Source organism: Plecotus auritus (assembly GCF_963455305.1).
Source record: "Plecotus auritus genome assembly, chromosome: 8".
NCBI lineage: Eukaryota > Metazoa > Chordata > Mammalia > Chiroptera > Vespertilionidae > Plecotus > Plecotus auritus.
The window spans coordinates 12,818,447-12,844,689 of record NC_137782.1 but is presented as its reverse complement, the minus strand read 5'-3'; the positions used below and the strand labels follow the sequence as shown (position 1 = coordinate 12,844,689).

At 40.9% G+C, this 26,243-nt stretch overlaps 1 protein-coding gene across 2 annotated transcripts in view; it reads left to right on the top strand.

Annotated features, from left to right (window-relative positions):
• KATNAL2 (katanin catalytic subunit A1 like 2) overlaps positions 1 to 26,243 on the top strand; it is a gene marked incomplete at its 5' end in the record, with an annotated part of 67,463 nt that overhangs the window by 29,402 nt on the left and 11,818 nt on the right. The window contains 11 exons of one of the 2 annotated variants that reach the window (XM_080683798.1): positions 2,619 to 2,785; positions 4,217 to 4,259; positions 8,257 to 8,374; positions 9,493 to 9,591; positions 12,523 to 12,621; positions 12,811 to 12,888; positions 15,575 to 15,673; positions 18,143 to 18,206; positions 18,421 to 18,539; positions 22,775 to 22,866; positions 24,967 to 25,077. In XM_080683798.1, coding sequence (XP_080539924.1) covers positions 2,619 to 2,785; positions 4,217 to 4,259; positions 8,257 to 8,374; positions 9,493 to 9,591; positions 12,523 to 12,621; positions 12,811 to 12,888; positions 15,575 to 15,673; positions 18,143 to 18,206; positions 18,421 to 18,539; positions 22,775 to 22,866; positions 24,967 to 25,077 — 1,089 coding nt within the window. The remainder of the gene's footprint in view (positions 1 to 2,618; positions 2,786 to 4,216; positions 4,260 to 8,256; positions 8,375 to 9,492; positions 9,592 to 12,522; positions 12,622 to 12,810; positions 12,889 to 15,574; positions 15,674 to 18,142; positions 18,207 to 18,420; positions 18,540 to 22,774; positions 22,867 to 24,966; positions 25,078 to 26,243) is intronic. The other variant, XM_080683797.1, reaches the window with a different exon arrangement.

Genomic DNA, 26,243 nt, shown 5'->3' with positions numbered 1-26,243 from the left:
GGCTCTTAATCCTGTTTTTCTTCCTTCAAAATAAAGAAATTGCATTGACCTGAATGACCTACACTGAGCTCTTTTCTGTGCAATGCCTATCCTATAACTGGCAGGGGGAGGAAATTTTGCCACCTACCTGTTACGACATAAAGAGGGTATTAACAAAACATGCCTTTCCCCTTTTTGCCATGAGATGGCTCCTTGCATCTTGAATCAATGAAAATTTTACTTAGAGTAATATTCCCTGAGACCTGCTGGGAAAGGGACTTATGGATTATCAAGATGAAAAGTGAACTATAATGTAGGTATTTTTAAAATGTTTTTTTAAAAAATTGATTTCAGAGTGAGGAAGGAAGAGAGAGATAGAAACATGAATGATGAGAATCACTGGTTAGCTGCCTCCTGCACACCTCCCCTTGCCACTTACTGGGGACTGAGCCCACAACCCAGGCATGTGCCTTTACCAGAATCGAACCAGGACCACCTGGTTTATAGGTTGAAGCTTAACCACTGAGCTACACCCACTGGGCTAATACAGGTAATTTTAAGGACATATCAGTGTCAAGAAAATAGACTCGCCTTTAACAAAATACCAAGAATTTGGCAAAGAGGATAGATTATTGTGGATTGAAATAAACAATCAGAGAAAGCTTTGTAGGGAAGGGATATGAGCTGGTCTTTTTCTTTTCATTTTTATTTTTTAATTATAGCTGACATACAGTGAAAGATATGCAGAATGCCAATAGACAGATGTGATGGACAAGGACATTCTAGGCAAGGGCACAGAGGAAGAAGGGGCATGGCATAACTGAACAATTAGGGAAACAGAAAGACCAGAGTTCAAAAGTGTGAGGGAGAATTGGTGAGATCAGACAGTGGAAGTCATGGTACACGTCCTTGTAGCACCACACGTGCATCCCCTCGGACTCAGTGCCTGTTACCAGCCTCCGTCTCTACTGCTGTGTCTTGCTCATTGGTGCTCACCGCTTGTCCTGAGGTCCTGTCCTGTCACTGTTGGTTAAGAACCTCTAGTGGCTCTTGCCAACCCTATCAAGTTCAGACCTCATTCAAACTCAAGTAGTGGAACAGGAACACTCAGAAGCAGTTTTGTTTCTCTGATCAATTAGTTTAGGAAACACGGGACCTGCCATTATTTAGTATAATTTTTTTAAAGTAAAAACTCTATGATCCTGGAAAGAGTTTAGAATATAGTGTGACGTCAGTAAATACTACAAGCCATTTATAGTCTCTGTTTCTATCTTCCTTTTTTTCTTGTTTACAAGTGCAAATATATGTGTATTTAGTCATTTAAAAAAGTTTGGAGCCCTAGCCTGTTTGGCTCAGTGGATAGAACGTCGGCCTGCCGACCAAGGGCACATGCCCAGGTTACAGGCTTGATCCCCAGTAGGGGGCGTGCAGGAGGCAGCTGATCAATGATTCTTTCTAATCATTGATATTTCTATCTCTCCCTTTCCCTTCCTCTCTGAAATCAATAAAAATATATTTAAAAAAAATAAATAAAAATGTTTGGAAAAATAGAGAAAATGTTAACAGTCATTATCTATGAGTGGTGGAATTTTCTTTTGACTTATCAGTATTTTCTAGTTTTTTTTCTTAAATTAGCATATATTACTTTATACTAAACAAAAGTCTTTAATGAAAAATGGATTTAGCTCATCTCTCTGTAAAATGGGGATTAAGACAGAGTGTAGAAGCCAGGTGAGCCATCGGTAAGTATAGAAACTGACTGAGTACAGTCAGTTGACGTTGCAAGTTCTTTAAAATTAGCAAGGTCATGGGAAATAATTATGATAACCTTCTTTAACAAAATTCAGTCTTCCAACGGGCCTGAATCTGGGCCAGGAAAGAGAGCATAAAAATGATAAAAAAATTTTTTTCTCCTTCTACTTTCTGGATTCAAGTCAAACAGAAGGAATTATAACCTGTAGTAGGAATTCTTAATCTTGGGTTTTTGACAAACCCCTAAAGTTGTATGCTAATCTGTGCACATTTGTCAGGAGAGAGTCCTTGCTTTTAGAAACAAGTTAACTAAGATTATGGACTGGAGAGTCTTTCCACTTTCAGAGGATTGTGAGACAAGGCACTTGTTTTTATTGCTAAGACTACTTAAGTCAGACAGCTTTTCAACTGAACAGGTTAAAAATGACAGTGAAGAACCCATGGTGAAGATACTACTTACACCTAGAAGTGGGAATGTGTGACTGATAAAAAAATTACCAGAAATAATACATCCAACTGGATGACATCTTCTTATACTAAATTTCCTCAATGATGTTGCTCAATATATCATGGGAATTTTCTTCAGAGCTCATGACATATTCTTTTAAATTGCCTCAATGATGGGCAAATCATGCCTATTGGAACTGAGTTTGGGTTTTGTCAATTGTCAAATGTTGCCTAAAATGAATAAAGAGGTAAATACCCACTTTGGCTACAAATGAAAAGGTAAATCACAAGATATTTTCTTAGTTGACTTATTTGACTAAACACTTCCAAAAACGTTTTAAACAATAATGGCTCTGGACTTTTAATGCCTGTTTGCTTTTGTTCTTTCTACTTGGGGTTAATTTTTTTGTTTTGTTTTTTTTCTTCTGTGCAATGGCCAGATATATTGATACAGCTAATGCTTTGGAGCAAGAAACTCAACTGGGGTTACGACGCTTTGAAGTTTGTGACAATGTTGACCTTGAAACTATTTTGATGGACTATGAGAGCTATTATTTTATAAAATTTCAGAAATACCCCAAAATTATCAAAAAGGCACCAGACACAGGTACATGGCTATTTTCTAGAAATAAAACTTTATCTCATCTTTAAGATTAGCATTTCCTCCTCCTTTTATTCCCAGATAGATGGTGCCCCTCATGCTGTACTGAAGGACTAGACCAGACAGATCCCGTAGCTTCCCTTAGATTCAGTGCAATTTAAATATGATCCTTGGACATGGACATTCCTTTCGTTATGTTGGCATTTGTTTGAGGAACATGTGTGTTAGAACAATGAAGGCAAAACCTCAGAGTATCACAGGTCCTTTTTTTTTTTCCAATTCTAGTTTACATTCAATATTATTTGTATTGGTTTCAGGTGTACAGCATAGTGGTTAGACAATCATATACTTTAGAGGTTCTTTTTAGAAGCCCAACATTACTTTCATTTCTGTAGAGATGAAAAGAGCTGTTAGAAGAGGATAAATGACAGAAGACTCTTTTCTTGCTAGGAAGACCTATTATCTATCTTGAAAATATCATGAAAATGAGTATTGGTGAAGCTAATAGCTCATGTATAGATAATGAAATGCTTTTGAAAGCCATCAATCCAGATAATGATCAATATTTTGCAAAGACCCAGTATAGGTTAGCAGTCAAGGAGGCTGGCTGGAGGAAAGATCTAAAGTGAGGTCCCTAGGTTTTGTAGTAACATTGACTTAGAAGTCTGTAAGTGGGGGAAGTAATTATAAACCAAGGGAGATCATTGTCCTGTTTACAAGGCACTTGTTAAGCCACAGACTTTAACATTTCATGTGGGGACCAGGAAACCAAGAGGAATGTCAATTAAAAATAGCCAGGGCCGAATCTCAGGGCTGGAAGGGGTCTGAGAGAGATGTGTTTTATCTGAACTCCCTTCTAGTGAAGGGTTCAGAGCCCTTGGCTGCTGGATCTGAGTCTTGGCAGAGAAAGCAAGGACTCTTAACCACTGGGACACCAGAAGTATTATTGACATGATCTGATTTCTAAATTGCCAGCTCTGATCTACCTTGGAAATGCATTCTCTTGGGATATGGACACTAAATCTTTATGTTCAGGTAAACTGGCAGAGTATGACTGAAAAGTAGTCCCTGCCAGACTCATGGAATCGCCCTGGTGTCCCACAGACCAAGGCAAAATGTTTTCAAGTTCATGAAAACCTAATGAAATGGTAACTAAGCCCATACTGGAGTTGTCACTAGGTCCACAGTCTCCAACAGGTTTAATATCCAAGGCCTTTGGGGCCTTTCTCTACATGGAAACATTTGGGAAGCCTGAACTTCTTTCTCTTCGCTGGCAGTTTCGCTTCTCTCTAGATAAGAGTAGCTTAGAGTCTTCAAATTCCAAAAGACTGTTGCACAAGTTTAAAAGCAATGTAAAAGGACAAACATACTTGAAAAATCACTTTCTCTTAAAAATTAAATTATTTCCTTTTCCTCCCAATATCTGTTTTGCTGCAGCAGAAAATAACGTACCACCAAGAAGTGGAGGGAAGGCCAGAAGGTAAAGTAAATGGTAATTCATCTTGATCAACTCAACTCTAGGAATTTGTGGGACCCTTTCAGAAGATGCTCCAGTGTGGCTCCATGACTGTCTACCAGCAGCACCAGGCTGTGGTCCTGTGATTTAGGTGGGCCCAGCCATGTTCGGTCATGTTACAAATGTCCAGGACATGACCAATGTCTGCCAGTTCTCCTGGTTTTTTTTTTTTTTTTTTTTAATATATTTTATTGATATTTCACAGAGAGGAAGGGAGAGGGATAGAGAGCTAGAAACATCGATGAGAGAGAGACATCGATCAGCTGCCTCCTGCACACCTCCCACTGGGGATGTGCCCGCAACCAAGGTACATGCCCTTGACCGGAATCGAACCCGGGACCCTTCAGTCCACAGGCCGACGCTCTATCCACTGAGCCAAACCGGTTTTGGCAGTTCTCCTGGTTTTACTGTGAATAGTTGCACCCACTCATGCTCTGTTTTTCTAGGCTCAGTGGTTTGAAAAGGATGGACCTCAGAGATTAAAAGACCCGAGTTCAATTCTGGGCTCTGCTCTGACAAGCTAGGTCCTAGCTGCTAGGAGCATGTTTCTGACACATAGTGAGTTCCCTGCACATATTGAGCACCCAAGAAATATTATTTTCCCTTTTAAAATCACACCTGAGTTTCTTTGTGCACGCCCATGTCCTGACCTGTCTGAAGATAATCAGGCCTTTCTTTTCTCCTCCTTTTCTGGCACTCATCTTATATTCCTTTCTCTAGCTTCTCAAATCCAAATCTCATTTGGGACTTGCAGCATCTGATGGAGCCCCTCTGTCTCTTGACCATTCTGAGGAGACACAAGGTCCTACCACTCTTGCCTCAGTGTCCTCCTCATTCCTTTCTTCCCACTCCCAACCCACACCCACTGTTCAGAAATGGCCAGGAGTGCAAGGGCATGGCTGCCAAGGATGGCATAGCTTTGGGGCATGAAGGCCTGTAGATTTTTCTATTATAATAAGGCCAAACCTAAGGGGAAGGTTGAAGTGGGGTTTTAGTAGGGGCCCCACAACCATTCAGTCAGTGAACAAAATTTCTTTAAATTTTAGAATGCAATTGAAGAAAACTTAGATTATAAGCACAAGCAACCCATTAGGCCTTTAGGAGGTATGAGTTCCATGTGCCCCACTAAGTTCCTTGCTCTTGTGACTCCAGTCCCTGGTCTGCAGCCTAAGAAGGAAGGGTCAGACACCTCACAGGGCTGTTTGGCATCATTTATAAAATGGCTGTGGAGCCCTGAACGCTTTGTGATAATACGCTGCCCGAAGCTACCTTTGCTTTGCACTATTCTGTAGGAATGTTTTATTGTTTTGACTGAATGTTATTCTTTTCTTTTTCTTTTTTTTTAATTGTTTAAAGTATTACAAGTAGTACATATGTCTCCTTTTTCCGAATGTTATTCTTTTATTTATAGTTGCCATAAAGCTAGTCAGACTCTGGTAATAAATAAGTACTTCTGAACAGACCCAATGAGGAACATTTTAAGAGGCCATCTTTGGGGAACACATTTAGATTCTGATTATTTTTCAGCCATACATTCATGCTTGGAATTAGCTCAGCATTCCTTACCTGGAAGGACATTCTGTGAGTGAATGTCTTTGGAGCTCTTTGCTTCCCATTTGGGATAGATGTTGATGGTTTGGGGTTCCTTCAGCTCTCCTGTGAGTAGATGTTTGTACCCGCAAGCATGAAGGTTGGATAGCAAATGGCTGTGATCAGGATGAATAACTAGGAAAATAATGAATGGTGTTTGTTTACAATTTTATACTCAAAGATAGTTGTTGAAATGAGAGGTTGTATCATCAGACTGGCTATTAACAGATGAGAGTGCCTTTTCCTAATTCTTGCATCTCCAAAATGCAAGCTCCCAGCTTAGAGATTTGCAGCTGACCCAAGGAGGAAAAGTTCTTTAATGCGATGGCTGACAGAATTAGTTTGCCACAAGGTCTTGACAATTTAGGGTGGGCCCAAATAACAAGATGAAATTTAATGAAATATGATTTAAACTCTACACAAAGATTCACAACAAATAGCTCCCCTATTACAAAACCAGAGAACTAGGAATCTGAGTGAACTGCAGATGCAGTATGAGTCAACAATGTAGTGTGATTACTAATGTGGTTTCGGCTTTCATCAATAGAAATAGTCTGGAAAGTAGGAGGTGGCTCTATTCTGGTCAGAAGACAGTGGATTAAAGGTGTCCAGGATGAGTAAGAATATGGGAGCCAGATGACCTCAGGAATGACTGGAGAAACTGGAGATGTTTAGTTTGAAGAACAGAAGGCTTGGGGTGGGGAGTGGTCCCTACAACAATGCAGTAACTGTTTTCACTCTCTAAAGAGAGATTGGATCTTCTCTGCAATATTCCACAGGACATGCCTAGAACTAGTGACTGAAGTTAATTAACAGGGTGAATTTGGTTCCGTATTAGAAAGAATTTTACAATCATTAGAGCGGATGGAAATGAAATTGTGTTGCTTTGCACATTAGTGCACTTGTCTTTGGTCATGTTAAAGCAAATCTGTGAATCATTTGCCGCCTGTGGGAAAATAGGCTCCCAGTTTCCTTACAGCCACACAGGGTGTTGAGGCAAATTTAACTCTCTATATAGGTCTATATCTATCTATCTATGTATCTATCTATGTATCTATCTATGTATCTATCTATGTATCTATCTATGTATCTATCTATCTATCTATCTATCTATCTTCATCATCATCATCATCTATCCTCACTTCATTTAAATCAATGCTTTTCACAAGGATTTGCACTTATGAAATGCCTGGTATTCATTTCATAGATTTTCATTGCTGTGCCAGCAAAAGACCCGAGGGGCAGACATTCTTATTCCTAATCTACAGATGAAAAACAGATGCCCTGATAAACTGGCAGTTGTTCCTCTCCTGACATTTACCTCATTGGGCCCAACACTGGAGTCGCCACGTGTGGACATTGGTGGTATTATTGGCATAGATGGTCTTGCTGGCCAAATAGCTATATGGTTATAGTAGACATGACCAACTTTTTCTTTCTCACAAAGAAATGGAGTTGAAATGGCAGCTCTCTGAGACCACTTAGCATAGAGGGAGAAAAATTCTAGAAAGGAATCTCACATGGGAGGGCAAGAGAATGAGAGAACCAAACACCTGATGATGTGGGTATTTGTGTAAGGAACAAGTATATTTTACCTCTGCACTGATGTATAACAGATACAGTCAAGGCATATATACTCGTAGCTACCACTGCTGGCAGTTCACCAGCAGGCTCCTTTCCCAGTCAATACCCCCCATCACCACCTCAGTTAGCCACTAATTCTGACTTGCAGTCCCATTAATTTGCTTTGCCTGAAGTATAGAATTCTGGTGAAAATTTGTCTTATAAACATGAATGACCTGTGACAACAGAGATGAGGTAAGGTTGCTTTTCTTCCATGAACCCCTTTGACATCTATTGTACAGAGTATGATGGGAGGTATTTTAAGTAGACAGGGTATCCCCAGCACACTGGGTTGAAACCATGGACAAATCCCTAGGCTTTCTAATGTTCATTCATCTGAATGGAGGACTCCTTCCTCCTGTGCCTTTCCCCTGCTCTTCCAGAGGGAAGGGAGAGGGGGAGCTGGGTGGAGGTGGAAAGAAACAAGGGAAGGATGTTTGTAAAGCATTTTGGGAAAAGAAAGCTATTTATAGAAGGGCTGAAGCCAGGGGTCATGAAAGGGAAATGCAGAGAGTGAGTCAGGGGCCTCTAAGAGGAGGTGGCCCTCTAGCTCCGTCTTGCAGAAACCCAATGGGTAGATTGAGCAAGTCAGGCTTGGATGGACAGGATAGGCGGGTGCAGATGTTAGGGCCCTATTGTGGTATACCTGTCTATCTTTCAAGAACTCTGTGTGCTCCACAAGTTGTTTAGTTACCTCAGACTAAGTGGTTAGAATAATTTCCTTCAAGGTCTTTGTTTCCTCCCCTAGGGTGATGAATGACAGTTGTCAAAATCTTCCCATGATCAGTCAGCTGAGGCCACGGTCCAAAACCATGATGGGGAAGCCAGGGGAAGCAAAACCCCTCCATAAGGAACATCCTAAACAGGTCGGGACAGCTTTGCTTCGTGTCTGTAAAAAAAGCAGGTGACTGAGAAATAGCCCCAAGAAAAGTCACTTTTTTTTTTTGAGGACCTTTGCTTTTTTAAATTGCTGTATGATCTCACTAAACTATAGATTTTCTTCCAAGTCGCTGGATTAAAACCACAGGCAAATCCCTAGTCTTCCTAATGTTTCTGACTTTGAGTGGGAGGGCTCCTCCCTCCCCAGCCTTTCCCCTGGTCTGAGTGCTGGTGACAGCCCTTGAGGGGTGAGGGCTGAGCATGGCAGGAGGACCTGTTTGCTGCAGAGTCCGATACTCCCATTTGAGGTAACTGTAGTCAGCAGGCCTTCCTGTCCTGAAGTACCTCCCTGGATTCCTAGATATGGGCCAAGGGTTGTCTTGGGTGTGGCTGGGCCTCAGAGTCTCCTGTTGGATTTTTCTGAAGTGACACGGTTGGTCCCCACCCCAGACCTCCACACTGGACTTTCTGGGGGAGAAGGGGAGCAAGAGGAGAGAATCCAGCAGGTGGGTGAGACCAGCAGCTACTGACTCAGGAGATCCAGGCCTAGAGATTCCTGGTTTAGAACAAAACATACTAGATTTCAAAGGAAACAGAACCAATAGAGATTATGAAATATAATTAATGCCAAAGATGTCTCGTGGGGTAGAAAGAAATAATCACAAAACTCAGTTGGTCAAAAGGAATCTCTCATCTTCAAAGAGGTTGGACGGTCTGGCCATTGTAGTCTGACCCAGGCAGAAGGGAAGTGGAAGGGTAGCAGATAAATCCCACAGGAGCTGGCTGGCTTCTGCCCTTCAAACTCAGCACCTCTGGCCACAAACACCTCTGGTCACAGGAGAAAAGACAAGCCAGCAAGTGGGAATGGGTTGAGGCATTGGAAAAGCTGCTTGGAGCCCATGCTTCCAAGGCCAGCTCCTTCCATGTGGCACAGGCAGATAGTTCATCTTGGGGCTGCACAGAAGTGGCCGAATTATACATGGGGTTCCCCATTTACAGAACTGATCTCCAGCATTTGACATTTGATTTGGGGTAATGGAATAGGCAGTTACAACCAGCATCTCTATGTCCCTTTTGACTTCTACCTGTCTTCCTCTTTCTTCAGGAGGTTGTCAATAACACTGGCATGGAGAGTGCTGACTTTGGCTTAAGCATATCAGGAATCACCAGAGGCCGTGGAGGAGAAAATGTCCGTCCACAAAAAGTAAATGAAATTCATGAACCTGATACTGAAAGGGAAAATCCCCTTTTCTTTTAAAAAATGAAAATAAAAATGTTATTTCTGTCAAACAGAAAAGTTACTGTGTAATGATCAAAGGTTGGCTGTGAGGTGAACTGGGAAGAGCACTGGGTAAAGATTAGAACCCTGGGGTTCTGGTCTGACTTTTCCTTCTAGATGAATGTACTTGAATGAACTGCCCCATCTCTAAGGAGCTCAGTTTCCTCATTGCAAGTTGAGAGGTTTGGAAGAGATGGTTTCTAATGTTCCTTTCAGCTTAAAATTCCATGATTAAAATAATAAACATTGGCACAACTGTTCTGCATTATTTAACAAGTGACCTCATCCTAGCTGATTTGGCTCCATGGGTAGAGCATCGGCTTGCAGAATGAAGGGTCCCAGGTTCGATTCTGGTCAAGGGCACATACCTCCATTGCAGGCTGGATCCCTGGTCCTGGTTGGGACTCGTGTGGGTGTCAACCAATCGATGTGTCTCTCTCATATCCATTTTTCTTTCTCTCTGTTTCTCCCCTTCCCTTCCATTCTCTCTAAAAATCAATGGAAAAATATCCTTGGATGAGGATTAACAACCACAAAAAAAGGGGGGCCTCCCACTCATTCTTTTCTGCCTTTCAGTGGTTGTTGATTAGTGGTGTCAACTTTTTCCTTGGAGGTATGCCTTCACCTGGAATGTAATTTTCTGTGAACCATGAAACCTCTGTTGACAGAGAGTTGATCTTGTCCTTGATAGATATTCTACCTCTTTCATGACGAACTTCGTGTCCTTATTTGTAAATAATAGTTTCTCAAACAGAAAAGACTCAAATTGGGTGGATATAGGCAAAAGGCAGGTAAAACATGTCACTTGGAAATGAAAAGTAGCATCAACACCAACATATCTTTTGATCGTAACTTCTAGAGTTGTATTTCTTTAAGTGTCATCTTTCTTTTCTTTCTTTGATGAAGTTCTTACTTCCAGTCAACTCTTCTCAGCCAAACTCAACTCTGGGTTGTGCATGTTTAGAGAGGAAGCTGGGGGCATCTCCTTAGAAATCAAGGGAGCTGTCTCATTGGCCTGAACTGACTCCTTTAAGGGCTCAAATATATGAGTGATTGCTGGAGATACCATTCGAATCTGTGTCTCCCATGGAGAAACACGTCCCTGGTCACCTTCACTACTTTCATTGTATTTTCAGCACTTTTGTGCTTAGCAGTTTTGTGGCATTAGTTTATCTCCTGAATGCCTCAAGTTCATATGAATGGATGTTTCTGATCAGGTCATAAGGAAGGGACTATTTAACCCAGCACTTAAGCTTTGGAAGAGTCTTGCTGTAAATTCTCTCACAGCAGAAACGTCCTCAGGGTAAAATGTACATGATTTTCTCCCTAGCATTTCAGATGTTTATAAGCTGAATGAGGGTGTATGGCCAGGAGGCTGATTTCCAAAGTGCATCTCTCATTGCCATGGTAGGGCCCTTAGCCTCAGGATTCCCCAGTCCCCCTTGCAACTTTAATAGGCATGTTGCTCTTAAAGGTAATGGCTTTGGAGTCAGCCTGCCTAGGTTCAAACCCTGGCTCAGACCTTACCAGCTGTGTAATCTTGGGCAAGTTGTTCAATCTCTCTAAACCTCATTTCTTTCAGCCGTAAAATGGAAATAATCATAGGGTCACTTTAAATGTCATAATAAATGGAGGTCTTAGTATAGTGCCCAGCACACAATAAACACTCAAGAAATGCCAACTATAATTATTGTTTATAGTTATTATTTGTTTTTGCACACATCCTTACTTTTCCTTCTTCCTAGTGGGGAGACAAGGTGAATTTGGAGGGAGTATGAGAGACAGGTATCTGGGTTTTAATCCTGGCTTGAAGCCACTTGTTAGCTGTGTGGTCCTGGGAAGATCATGGAATTCCCCTGGCATTATTTCCATCTATGAAACTAGATGAACACCTGACGAGCAGAAGTGTTATAAGACTTAGAAAAAAATCAAAAGTACAGATTGGTAGTTACAAAATAGTCATGGGGATGTAAAGTATAGAATAGGAAAATAGTCAATAATCTAAATATATAAAAGGCTAATATGCAAAGTGTTCCTTTGGGAGTTCAACCGGGAGACTGGGAGTTTGACTGGGAGACTGGGAGTTCGATTGCTCGTTATGATGTGTGCTGACCATCAGGGGGCGGCATGGAACAAAGGAAGGCCCTGGTTGGCAGCTGAAAGGCCCTGATTGACCCTGGTCGCTAGCCAGGCCTAGGGACTCTACCTATGCATGAATTTTGTGCACCGGGCCTCTAGTATTGTAATAACTATGTATAATGCCATGTGGGTACTGAAATTATGGGGGGGAACACTTTGTAAAGTATCTGATTGTCTAACCACTATATTATACACCTGAAATTAATACAAAATAATATTGAATGTAAACTGTAATTGAAAAATATTTAAAAATTTAAAAAAAAATTGGAAATAATCCTTGCAAGGTAGCTTGCATGCCTGTTTTGTGCCAGGTACTCTACTGGGAAAGTCCATAGTAAATGGGAACTATCATTACTTTTGTGCCAATGAGTCTTTCCTGTGTGTGTCATGTTCCAAAAGGAGGAGACAGTACAGGGAAATAGACATGTAAGGAAGCAGATGGTATGTATGTGTCAGGAACTGAAAAATGCTTGTGAATTTCCACTTAAACCAACTTCATTCTGAAGAATTTATTTACAACTTGTTTTTTTTCCTAGAGCGCCCTCACTTCAGGAAATTACCTTGTTCATTATTAGTGCAGGTTATTTTAAAGCTTCACTTTAACTTTGGCTTACACACCAAGGAACATTAATGTGTTTTGGTTTAATGATGCTGAGCTATTAAGGATAGTCTTTCCTCAAGTTTTAATGGTGTAAATAAACCATTACTCCCTTTCAGGGCCAAATCATTGACTTCCGAGGGCTGCTCACAGACGCTCTCAAAGGAGCAACCAGCGAACTTGGCTCAAACAGCTTCGAGTGTAACCCAGACCCCGCAGTAAGTGGCTAAAATGTGACATTCATTCTTGTACTAAACTGCCAAAGTCCAGAAGAACTTTAGAGATATAATTTTGAGTCCGAAGAAACCTTGAGATCGGGTAGAAGGTCATAGTAATCCGCCACCATTTGTGTCACTGTGAATTACGAAGCAATGTTATACCATGAGGTGTTTTGTTCCCATCACCAGGAACGACTGCTGAAACCTCTGAGTGCATTTATTGGCATGAACAGTGAGATGAGAGAACTGGCAGCTGTGGTGAGCCGGGTAAGATCAGATATTCAATTCACAATTTACAGAAGCGAATTGGGGCTCCTGGAGCATTGCGGGCTGCTTCTTTTATTAATAACAATAAATATGATCATTTATTTATAAAGTGCCCCCACTTGCAAAGGCACTCATATTGTTTAGAGGCACAATAATGCATGATAAATAAATTATAGAATCATAAAATTACAATATAAAAAGCCCACCATCTCACTATAGAGGCCAAGAAAACCAAAAAGACTTAGAAAGTAAGGGACAGACAGGTGAAAGGTTTTAGGCTGAGCCAAGAGTTAAAGAAAGAAAGCCTCTTAGAGAAGGAAAGAGGATGTCTGCATCTTGTTTAAACAGTCAAAGCCTGGAAATAGAGATGTCAGGAGTCTGATGATTTCACAAGTGGAAATTTCCATGAAATACAAGCTTAGTAGGAAAGAGCTTACTATCCAGATTACAGAGCTTTCAAGGCTGCCTGCCCCCTAGAATCTGAAGGCAGGGAAGCCTTTTGGTAAACGACAGAGGCTTTGGAATTGGTTGAGCTGGATTTGATGTCTCCTCCTTTTTCCAGCTGTGTGACTTTGGGCAAGTTCCTTGGGAACAGAAGAGATTCCTGAGTTTTAGCAGACTTTCTATTACTTCATGGAAGACTGAAATCTAGGCAGGCTCAGACAGATGTTTAAAATGGTGCAAAAAGCTGCACCGTGACTGAGTAATTCAGCGTCTGCAGTTCTCTCTTTCAGTTCAGCAGTTGTTCACTGCATGTCTACTATGTGTCAGGCATGTGCGGGGGGCTGGAAATACAAAGATGACCCAATCACACAGTCCTTGCGTGCAAGAGTTTCTCATCCCAGGGGAAAGTGGACTTCGAAAGCATAAAGGAGTGTTTTGTGCCAAAGGGAGGGGAAAGTGTTAGGGAAGAAGGAATCTAGGAAATAGAGTATAAGATGGATGGTGGGGGACTTTCTGGGCAAAGGTATATACCTGTGAAATTGTATCGATTGAGCAGTGTTTCCAGTGAGCCATGTAAGATGCAAGGAGTGCTGGGAAATGGGGCTGGAGAGAGAGGCCAGGGTTCCTGAGGAAGGGCCCAGGATGGAGGACCTGCCTATGGCAGATGGGGAGTCTTTCAAAGGTGTCCATTGAGAATGGGGTATTCAAATGTGCATTTAGATAGCTTGTTCTAGTGACAGTGTAGTGATGGATATCAAAGAAATGGAGATAGGAAACCAATTCTGAAGTTATTACTAGTGAGAGAGGATTGGGATGCATAAGAGAGTAGAGAACAATATTTTTTTATGGTCACAAAAATCAACAGTCTCATTATTGTTTTTGCAAAAGGGTAACATGACTAGTGATGATAGAGTTGTAGAGTGGAAGTGTCCTGAAATGATTCCATCTGGAATCCTTAATACAGTACCATGGGAAACAGTCATCAGCTTCTGAATGCTTACAGAGACGGGGAGCTCACCACTTCTTGAGGTAGCCTTGTTGAGTTCTAACTGATAACACCTGATTGCTGTAAGGAAAACTCCCTTTTGGGAAATTAAACACCTCCATGTGGAACTCAATGTCAACTTTAGAAGAGGGAGAGATCTATGAGTGGCTGGTGAGCATGTAGGTTCAGGCTTTAAATACCTGGTAGGTTCTCCCAAGATCTTGGGAGACTGAGTCCTTTCTCTGTGTTCCCATCCGGGAATGGATCATGCATATTATGCATGACCAGAAACACTTGTATGAATAGTCTCTCTAATGCAAGTCCTTACCTGTGGGTGAAGGGAACTGAGAGGACAGAGGACAGGAGTGGGAGCATAACATCTCACCAGCATTTAAACAATATGTTTTTATGTTTTTGAGCTTGTGCATGTATTACTTATTTAAAAATTAAATAACTATAAAAATAGTTTCCAGATTGTTGAGTAATCCTCAGAATGAATTTGGAAAGGAGGCTTTTTTCTTTTTTAATGTAACACTCTAGATATTCAGTTTGCCTGAAACAGCTCCTACTGAGAAAGGCTCTTGAGTGACAATTCTGAGGCGTCTTGTGAAATTGGAATTTGGAAACGGTAAATGAGTTATCAGTAAAAGCTACCTTAATTGATTAACCTAGGTGGCTGCTACAGGGCTCTACTATGAAAGGGGAAAACTCACTTTTGCTTGGTTGTTGGCTTCCTTGAATTCTGTAGAAGCAATTGCTCTTGGTGGAAGTAGGGAATGATCACTAGGGAAAAAGAGAAATTGGTTTTAGAGGAGCATTATCGCTTTCATGCAACAAATTAAGAAAGTGTTTGCAAGATCAAGGAGCAAGAGAGAGGCCAGGCACCAGCTAGAAACTATGTTTCACAGTAAAAGTGCATGTAATTTGAAGGCATGTTCTGTAGCTTCTTTGATTACGGTCATAAATCAGCCTGGTTTGCTATTAACTGAAGATGGGAATAGTCCATTGTTAGGAGCTTCCCCATCCCCCCATATTATATAATCAATGTCGTCTTCAGGGAAAATCACTGAATATTCTTATGGCATCCCTTTGGTGAACCAAAATTACAGTGTGCATATATACATATATCTAACATAAACTTTTTTATCACCAGCTCTTTGTGTCCTATTATAAGTCAAGTATTCTGTGGCTCCCATGTTTATTGCAGCTGTGGAGGAAAACATTAGTTTTAACAAAATGATCAAATGTGCATTGCAGGACATTTATCTCCATAATCCAAACATAAAGTGGGATGACATTATTGGACTCGATGCAGCCAAGCAGTTAGTCAAAGAAGCTGTGGTGTATCCTATAAGGGTAAGGATGGGAAGCCTCTTGGGGGGTATTTCTATTCATATCCATTGGACAAGCTGTATGTCATAACACCCACTAGGGAGAGAAGCCCAGGATGTTTTCTGTCCACAAGTTAGCCTTTTGCCTCTACATTGGCAATGCTGGACTACCAAGGCCCAGGCCATCTTAGGCAGTTTGAAATGTTACGCGAGGTTTCAAGGCAGGTGTCTGCTCTAAGTGATAATATTAGATCTAAGACTGAAGCATATATGACTTGTCAGTTCCTGTAGAATTGCTCAAATTAGTCTGCCTCCCTAAAAATATACCATAGTAGAAATATCTCCTGGAGGAGAGGGCCACTTATTTTGTTTTCATAGATCTACATTCCCCAAAACACACACACACACACACACACACACACCCATCCTCTGGAGTGTTGCTTTTGACTGGTTGTAAAGACTAGACAGCCCCCTCTAGGGCACTGGCCAGTGAGCCAGCCTGTTGTGCTTATTGCTTGCTCCTGACAAGTCTTTGTACAGAGTGGCTCACTGAACAGGAAGAAAAATAAAAAACAAGACTCTCTATGTTTGGTTATAAACATGGTGATGAGAAGGTCAGTGTATGACAACTTTGCTCTATAACACACACACTCTGCAGATGCAGTGCCTTTGAAACAACAATCATTTATCTGTTTGCAGTTTTGTGGGTATGCAGTTTGGAAGGGGCTCAGCTGGGCTGGCTCATCTCTTTTTCAGGTGATATTGGTTGGCCTCACTCACATGTCTGGGCCATCAGCCAGAGTGGTTGGAGAAGATGGAGAGGTTGGGAAATCTGGGATAAACAGGACAGCTGAGGCCTCTCTACGTGCCTCCAGCAGGCAAGCTGGTCTTGTTCACATGGTGGCCGAGAGTCCCAGACAGAAGCAAGAGAGGGCAGGTCCCAATCTATGAGCATTTCCCATGTCTCTTCTTATATTCCTCATATCAACTAGTCTTATATTTTCAAGTCTCTTCTTATATTTCCTAACGTCCCATTGGCCAAAATCACAAGGCAAAGTCCAGATTCAAGTGGTAGAGAAATATACTTTGCCTCTTGGTGGAGGGAGCTGCAAATAATTTTCTGTAATCTCCTGCAGTCAGATTTACAAGTTTATTCAATAACCTATTTATTTTACCACTGAGCCCATGCAGCCCCTACTTTTTGGATGCTTCTATTCTAATGACATAAAATCCATACATTTGGATTGTGTCCCCCCCCTCCACTTTTTTCCTGTGTTAAGACAGGTGGGTAAACAATATACTGGTGCTCAGAATTAGTGAAAGTTTACTCACCATGTCCTCTGAGTGGCTCTAGGCAGGGGTGGGCAAACTTTTTGACTCGAGGGCCACAATGGGTTCTTAAACTGGACCGGAGGGCCGGAACAAAAGCATGGATGGAGTGTTTGTGTGAACTAATATAAATTCAAAGTAAAGGAGCGGAGGGGAGAGCAAGAGAACTGGATAGAACAGCCGGATCCGGCCCGCGGGCCGTAGTTTGCCCACGGCTGCTCTAGAACAAGACTTCTGGACAGACTAGAACATCTCATTGAAGCTTTCTGGATGTGCTATCTCCATGGTATCATAGGCTCTGTATGTGATGGCATAGAGATTTTGACATTAGCATCAACAAGAAACTAATAACTAGTTACAATTTTACTATTATCTTTGCTTCTGGTTGTTTTCTATCAACCCTACCCACCCTCTAGATGGTTTGAATTTGAACTATGGGAGAGACTCACTGAAGTCCATGCACATCCTATTTGGAGCCCGTGTCTCATAATGCTGTCTGCATTGGATGTTTCTGACTTCTATGTCAGGCTTCACCAGTTACTGTTTTTTAAAATATATTTTTATTGATTTCAGAGAGGAAGGGAGAGGGAGAGAGAGATTGAAACACCAATGAAAAGAGAATCATCAATTGGCTGCCTCTTGCATGCCCCACACTGGGGCATGTGCCCTGGCCAGGAATTGAACTGTAACCTCCTGATTCATAGGTTGATGCTCTACCACTGAGCTACACCAGCTGGACTCACCACAGTTTTGTGCTTTATTCACATACACCTTTATTTGTTGGTTCTGGTGTTTCTCTTAAAGTTCATATCTGCTAGGTCTTCATATAGAACTCGGGGCAGGGATGAGTTGGGGTGGGGAATGATGTTATGCATATAAGAAATAACTATTGTAATGGAGAAGGAGAGTACCTACATGTGCCTTTCTTTTCCTTACAAAAAAAGTTGCTCTTTAAAAAGCCACATAAATTAAGCCATACGTTCCTATCAATTGTGGAAGTCAAGTTGGGATATATAAGATACATACAGAAGCAGCCAGCCTTACTAAACGGAAGACCTGACTCTCAGAGTTGGGCTGTGCTCACTCCAGCTTCACCAGCTTGCCTTTGCTAGGGTGTGACTGACATACTGATACCAAACCTCACCACTCTTCCTTGTTCCCATAGTACCCACAGCTGTTTACAGGAATTCTCTCCCCCTGGAAAGGACTACTGCTCTATGGCCCTCCAGGTAACGAATATTTCTGGTTTGGTCTTGGTATTAAGTGTGCATGCAGAGGATGAATGGACTCATCTGTCCTCACATCAGGATATCAGGATGGGATAAAGGAGAGCTGAGGAACCGCTCTCCTTTTTTTTTTTTTTGCTTGTGACACTGACTTCCGTCTGTAAGCAGAGAAAGGAAGCTCAAATGCCACTCATACTTTCTCCACCTGTGTCTCTAGGTACAGGAAAGACTTTGCTGGCCAAAGCTGTGGCCACGGAATGCAAAACAACCTTCTTTAACATTTCTGCATCTACCATTGTCAGCAAATGGAGAGGAGATTCAGAAAAACTTGTTCGGGTAGGAATTCTTTTTTTTTTTTCTAATGTATAATTGACATACAATATCTTATCAGTTTCAGGTGTACATTATAGTGATTTAATATTTATACACATTATGAAATTATTGCCACAATAAGTCTAGTTACCATTTATCACCACACAAAGTTATTACGATATTATTGACTATATTCCCTATGCTGTCTAGCACATCCCCATGACTTATTTTACAATTATAAGTTTGTACCTCTTAATCCCCTTCCCTTATTTCACCTGCCCCCAACCCCTTCCATTTCTGATAACCAGTAGTTTGTTTCATAGATACAGGAATTCTTGATTTTGTTTTTTTAGAATAAGTTCCAGCAAAACACAGTGGTACAAAATGATGTTACAGCTTACTTGTTTTTAAGTGATTTATATATTAGAATTTACCCGGGGTCTTAATTACCCAAAAACTCAGGAGATGGACTGACTATCATATGTAGATATTAATTATGCCCCATCAGCAAAATATGATCTCCCTTCCTTTGGGAATTTGACCGACAGCCCTTTTGTGACTCATGCAACTTAGGAATGGAAACTAAAAAAGAAAATTGTCTCTGAAGTGGCCTATTTTTTTCCTTCATTCAAGAAGCATTTATTATTAAGCATATGCAGTTTATCCAGTTAACATTTATTGAGAGGCTACTACTGTATCCTGGTCCCTAATACTAGGTACTCAAAGGAAGACTCAAGAAATGTAAAACTTAATTATTCATTCAGATGCTCTGAGCAACGTTCCTCCATAGTGCTCATAGCTTATTGGTTTTATTTTTTCTTTCCTTAAGAGATTGCTTCTATCTTTACAATATCTCATTCATAGTCGATGGCATATTTTATATTATAATATTTTACCTTTTGAGAATACGTGTTCATGATTTATGCCTCAATGTAAGGTGGGTCCCTCTCAGAAGTCCTGTTAAACTATTGCACTTTGTAGAATGACTGATAAGTAATTATTCCTAAATGAATGTAAATATTATATATTTTCTGATAAGAAATTACTCTAAAATAGTATGCTTAAATTATGTTTTCTTGGATGAATTATTTTCATAATATTCTGGCTTAATTGGAAGGCATAATAGAATATTTTTAAAGGATTGATTTACCAAAAGTAACTTATTATTTACTACTTTGATATTGTTTTCAAATTGGTCCAAATGTGTATGTTTTTATAAATTATCTATCACCCCTTCAAGATTATAATACATGGAAATATATGTTGACATCTTCTATTTCTTTGTTCTTCATCTTGAATCTAACTTACCATATCCAAAGATGGGGCTTGAGGTTAGCTTGTCCTTAATCTAGGGTTCTGTGTGATTCTAGTTAGTTGGATTTTAATAAGTTGAAATCCAACTAATTAGAATCCTCATCAACCAAAAGACTTTTTTAAAAAGTTCAATTTTTCTGTGCTGAGGAACAACAAAACTCTTGCAAAATGTCTATAGAATCAGTTTAGCTTTATCTCCTATCCTGAAAAGTGCTGTTTAGAACTATGAGTACCAGATGCTGCAAGATGTTCGAAGGAAGAGTACGTTCTATTCCCTGGACAGGACTTAGTTAGACAGAAGAGTAAATTCAGCTATTTTATGAATATTCTCATCAAAGATGAAAACTACATGGATTTTATTGTTTAGTATTGAATAGGCAGAAAAGTCATTTAGCCAGAATTCTTCCTTCTATGTGAGCATTTTTTTAAACTAAAATTTCCTCTGCTTCAGTATTATTTTGTTAGTTTTCTCAGAGTGAGGAAATGACTTCTCACCTTACTTTACAATATATTTAAAAAGTAACTAAACTTTTTGGAAAAAATGTACAAAAGGGTATATAGACCCCTAAACCCAGAGGCAACTACTGCTATAGCATATATGTCTATACCCTTCTATACCTTGAAGGATTTTTTCTCACTTGGATGTTGTTACACACTGTTATAGGCAGAGCATATTCTTTTATATATCTGAATGGTATTTCATTGCATGGGTGTGTCCCAAAACATATTAAACCAGTCTTTTCTTGCTGGACATTTAGGTTGTTTCTAGTCTCTTGCTATTATGAACAAAGCTACTGTGGACAGTCCTTTCATACACAGGACTTTGCATATGTAGTCATGTAGAGCAATTTCTTTAAAATAGAATTGCCGGGCCAGAGGGAATGAAGATCACTGATTGCCCAACTCCCTGCCAACAGGATTGCACCAGCTTACACTCCCACCAGTGGTGGGTGTGTTTGCTTTCCCACACCCTGGCCAACACTGTGAAGTACCCAATTCTGAAATATTTGCCAATCTGATAGTGAAAGTAATACTTCAGTGCTCAAATAAGCATTTCTTCCATTCTAAATGAATTTGAGCATCTTTTTATAAGTTTCAAAGAATTTGTATATCTTTTTTTCTGTGAAATGCATTTTTATTTTGGATATTCAAAAAATAATTTAAGAGGAAAACAGATCACATCTGCTAACCTTGAAGGATCTCACCTTCTATCCTTTCAGAAACTACTTTATTTTCTGAGCTCTTGAAAAGAACTTCATCTGCAGAATCTTGGTCATGCTGTCAAATTCCTTACTATGAAGCTTGCAGATAAAGATGGCCCTTTAGGACCTTTCCCCTAAATCAAAGAAGCGTTCCTACTATTCGCTTCTCTTTCTATTCCAATTAAGAGTTATTTATAGGAAACCCTTGGGTTATGTTGCTCCCTCCCCTCCTAATGTTCATGCCTCTTAGGAGTTGATGCTATTGAGTAGTTGAGTGGTCTCTTTAGCAAATGCACACACCTGTTGGTGCTTACATCTTTTAACACCCCTCCCCCCCATGTCATGATTTCACTTCCTCCCAGTACTTTTGAAAATTTTAGCCTAATGCTTTCAGAGCACTTACCCAGGATTCTGTATATTCTCTGGCAGTGGAAAGAGCAGTGGCATGGTCTATATTGAAACAGAGGCTCTAGATGTGGTTCTCCTTCCACTTGGATGTTTGGTCTCATCTTGCCCCTTGGTCTCTCTGCACCCTAGGGAGCTCCTTAAAAACATGTATGGTTCTAATAAAGAGTTCTAATATTCAATTTTTCATTGGGAAGATTGCTGCCATTGTGACAAGGAGGACAAGTTACTTGCTTCTAATAAGGTGGTCTCTATTATTTGCAAAGGCATGTGTGATGAGTGTCCCAGCATTGACGTTGTTCTCTCAGTGCATTAGGCTGAGCCAATTGTCATACTCAAATGAAATAGGATTCTGTAAAGGAAAATACTTGAGCATGAGCATGGACATACCACACACGTGAGCAATTTTCCATTCAGTGCTAGGGAGACCTATAAGGGGTGATCTGCTACTCCTCATGAAAACCACAACCTGGCTTTTTCTGAGTCCTTCCCTTCTTATTCGTTCTGTGATGCTTTGCTAGTGCTAAGTGGCATGGAGAATAAATCTCCTCTGCCAATTAAAGAACCTTTGTTTTTTTCTAAATCTCTATTGCTTTCTCTGATCAACCAGTGAAGAATTGTATATGGTGCTCAAGAGATCAGTTTCGTGTTTGAAAAAAAAAAAAGGTTTAGTTTTTTATGCTCTTTTCATCACCATCACATCTCCCTTTAGAGCTCTTTATTTTGTTTTTATATGGCTGTTCTTTTGCTGCTTGCTTTCCTGTTCTTGCTCAGTCTATAACATTTTATTCTGGGATGGAACATTTTATTCAACCGGGAGTTGCCTTCAAGTACCTGAGCCTACCAAGCAGCAATGTTGGGTGGTATGGGAACCCTGTGAAGTAACTTGGGGAGCAGAGAGGGGCAAAATTTCTGTCTTTTTTACCCATGACTGGAACTCTAGCCTTTCCTAGCAATTCTTCCTTTTGAGAATAGCTCTCTCATTGTCCCTATGAAACACGTCACTGACAGGGATTCTCAGGGATTGGCTAATGGACTGAAAGCTCAGGAATTGAGTTTTACCTTAAGCTCCTCTCTTTATGATTAGTAACCTTGAGATAACCACTTAATGTCTCTGGATCTAATTTTATCAAGTGACAAATGGAAATAATTTGACCATCCAATCCCATAGGGCATTCTAGGGAGAAATGATTGTAATGATTATAAAGTTGTTAGTGAAAGAACAGAGTGCAGCATAGATGGTTAACAGTATAGTCATTCTAAGCTTTTGCTCTCTGGGAGCATCTGAGAACTTTAAATATATGGGTTTGAACATGTGGTTGCTTTTCTCCCACCCAGGTGTTATTTGAACTTGCTCGCTACCATGCCCCCTCCACCATCTTCCTGGACGAGCTGGAGTCGGTGATGAGTCAGAGAGGCACGGCTCCCGGGTAACAGACAGGGTTTTTTTGGTCATCACTTCTTCCCTCTTGTAAGAGTGTTTGATGGTCGGAAGCCCATCGACATTTACCAGCAGAATGAGCCTATTAATAAGCCCACAAATTTTCTGCAGACACACGGAAAGGTCTTTAAATTAGGTCCTGTTAACTGAATAGCTGATTTAAGTAGTTTTTATAACCGGAGGAAATGTCATCCTCCCTTCCCCCCTTCCCCACAGAGTGGTTTTCAGGCCTGAAGATCACCCAGTCCCACAGTCCCAGGCTGCCGTAACATAACAGTCGTGCTGGCTTAAAATAGCCGCCCATGACCACCTCCTCTGGAGCCAGAGGGGCTGCCTGTGTGGAACGGGGCTGCAAAGAGCCAAGTCCCAAGAGGGGCAGGCCTTCACAAGGTGTGCGAGGCCGGGGAAGCCACCGTTTCTCTGTGACATCAGGATGTGGCTCGGCATGTCCGAATTTAAACATGTCGCATATGTTATCTCTAAAGATTAAGTGTCTGCTAATGTCCCCAGCAGGAAAGACTGTTCATTTCTAGTTTACTTCTCAGACTATAATGAGCTGTGTGTGTGTGTTTTAAGAACGCCTTTCTGTCTTGATCAGAGGTATTTTTCTCTGAAACTTTTTACTAAATTTGGCTCCTTTGGCTTGAAAAGAAACAGTTCTCAGGGAAATCTCAACATGTCTGCATTTATTGATGGCCTCTAATTGTCTATCATTAAGGCAGAACTAATATTAATAAAGAACAAATAATTAGCTTGTTGGAAATATAACTAGACTATAATTTATGAAATTTTACTCATTGAAAACCATCCCATTAAGGTCCATGGGACTCTTAGCATTGATTGAAAGGGGATGATTCCATGGCATAGTGGGTGCTGTCAGCCCCAGGCCTGGGCACTGGGCCTCTCTATACAGGACCTGACGGGAGCAGGCTACCACACAGTGCAACTGGGAACCCAGCAGAGCCCCTCACGGTCATTCCCTCTGCAAAGCCCCCAGCCTGTCTGGTCTGCCTCACCCCAGTGACCTGTGCACTCATTCCATCCTTGGGTCCCCACAGCGTTGATGAGCTAATCTGGAAACTCTTCATCTACTGTCATGCATGTGCTCCAGGTTTTGTACGTAATGTCTGTTTCCTTGTCTGGAACTTAATGTCTAAACTAGAATTTTCAAATAGTCAGGGAATCAGTGCAGGTGCTTGGAAGACTTCTAGGGTCCTATTATGTTAAAAGAATAATAATTAGGGGCAAATGCTGACTATATATGTAACTATATTGTGAGATGGTCTTCTGTCCTAGGAAAAGGTAGTTAGATGGTAAGGGTCACATCCTTAAAAGCCACATACCTGGTTTGGGGTGCCCCAAGATTCATGCAGAGATGAGAAGTTGAATGTCATGTTCAAGACAGGCATTTTTTTGTCCTTTATGTCCATCTATTCAAGTGAAGAGGAAGGAGAGCCTGTCAGATATGGTCAGTATTTACTAGTAGAGCCAATCTGGATGTTCAGATCCTGAGGTGAGCTCTTTGTTGGTGGGAAGGTCTTTGGCAGTGGTGATGGGAGCTTGGAGGATGAATTTGCACAGAAGACAGCCTCACATGTCATTACCTTGCCTCTTATTAATCGAGAGTGAAACAGATTCAGACAAATAGTTCATCTCTCTTTTTGGACAGTTTAAATCCATAAATTATACTAAAAGAAATACTTCCTGAGAAAGTTCTTTTATGCCTGCTATATAAAGGGAGAGGATTGTTCTCAATTATGCCATTTATAAAAGGGTAAATAGTATGGCAGGTGGACAGAGCTGGGCTGCATTCAATCTACCAGAGGCACTGTCTGCCCTTCTGTCATTTTCTAGTTCGCTGCCAACCTTTGGCTTTCCTTTCACTATCATCGTTATATTCACTTACATCCTCTCTATTACTACCAAATGGCTTGTTTCCTCCAACTCCAGTACGAGTGGCTCCTGAGAACGAGGCAGGGAAGGGTTAGCAGTCGGAAGAGAACCTGTTCCACAGCCCCTGAGTCTTTGCTGCCTTGTTATGGAAGCAAAGGCTCTACCCTGGGGAAACTCACCTCCTTTCTCTCTCTAGGGGAGAGCATGAAGGAAGCCTTCGGATGAAGACGGAGCTGCTGGTGCAGATGGATGGGCTGGCTCGCTCGGAAGATCTCGTGTTTGTCTTAGCTGCTTCCAACCTGCCCTGGTAAGAGATGTAACGAGTACATTTTGAATACATTTTCATGAGCCACTGAGTACAGACGAAGATACCATACTGACCACTCCGGGCAAAGCCTCGTTGTTTGGGTCCAGCCCCGGGAGATTAATCTGAAGGCTTTCCTTTTCAAGTCCTCAATCCTTGCTATCAGTACCATGAAAGAATCTGCCTTAATAGAAGGAACACAGGCCAGGCTACCACTGACAACATTTAAAATGGATATTTTTAAAAGATGATAAAAATATGAGTTTAAAGACAATTTATTTAGTATGTTTAAACAAGACTTTGGCAAAGAACTCTAAAATGCTAAAGTCTCCAGGACTCAAAACTATTTCAGAAATAATATGCTTTGATTTTTAACAGTATTAAAATTAAACTTTTTTTAAGTTAGGAAGAAAATCTTTTCTTTAATGTTGCACAGTAAATAGGGAAACTAAACAATCTCTAATTAAAAATATAATCTACTCCCAGAATCTTTTATTCAAACTATATCCCAGAGATTTTAAGAACAATTCTAGAAGTGGAATTGGGAAATAAGAGATGTTGACGAGGGAAAGCCAATATCTACCTGGAGAGTATATTTTTTAAAATAACTATAATCTCTTTATAGTTTCAAGAATATTTTCACATAGCACGGGAACAGACTGACAAATCTCAGAGGAAAGGGGGTCGGAGTGTGGGAAAGAGATGCACCAAAGAACTTATATTCATGCTAGAGGCCCAATGCACGAAATTCGTGCAAGAGTAGGCCTTCCTTCCCCTGGCTGCCAGCACCAGCTTCCCTCTAGCAGCCAGGACCCAGGCTTCCCTCAGGCCACCGGCACCTTGGACCCAGGCTTCCCTGGCAGCCCCGGATTCACACAGAAGGTCGTCTGGAAGGACGTCAGGTCTAATTAGCATACATGTAATTATTATTATAGATACATGTAAACCAAGGTCATAGAAAATAGCTCATGAGGCCTGGGGTGCGGCTGGTACAATGTGGAGGAGGTCAATGGGGGGGGGGGGCATCTGTAATACTTTCAACAATAAAGATAAATTTTTAAAAATTGATAATAAGCATAATGATATAGGCTATAGCAATGAGAGGGAGAAAAAAAAGAATATTTTCATGTATATGATTTCTTTAGAGATGCAGATGAGACATAAGACAG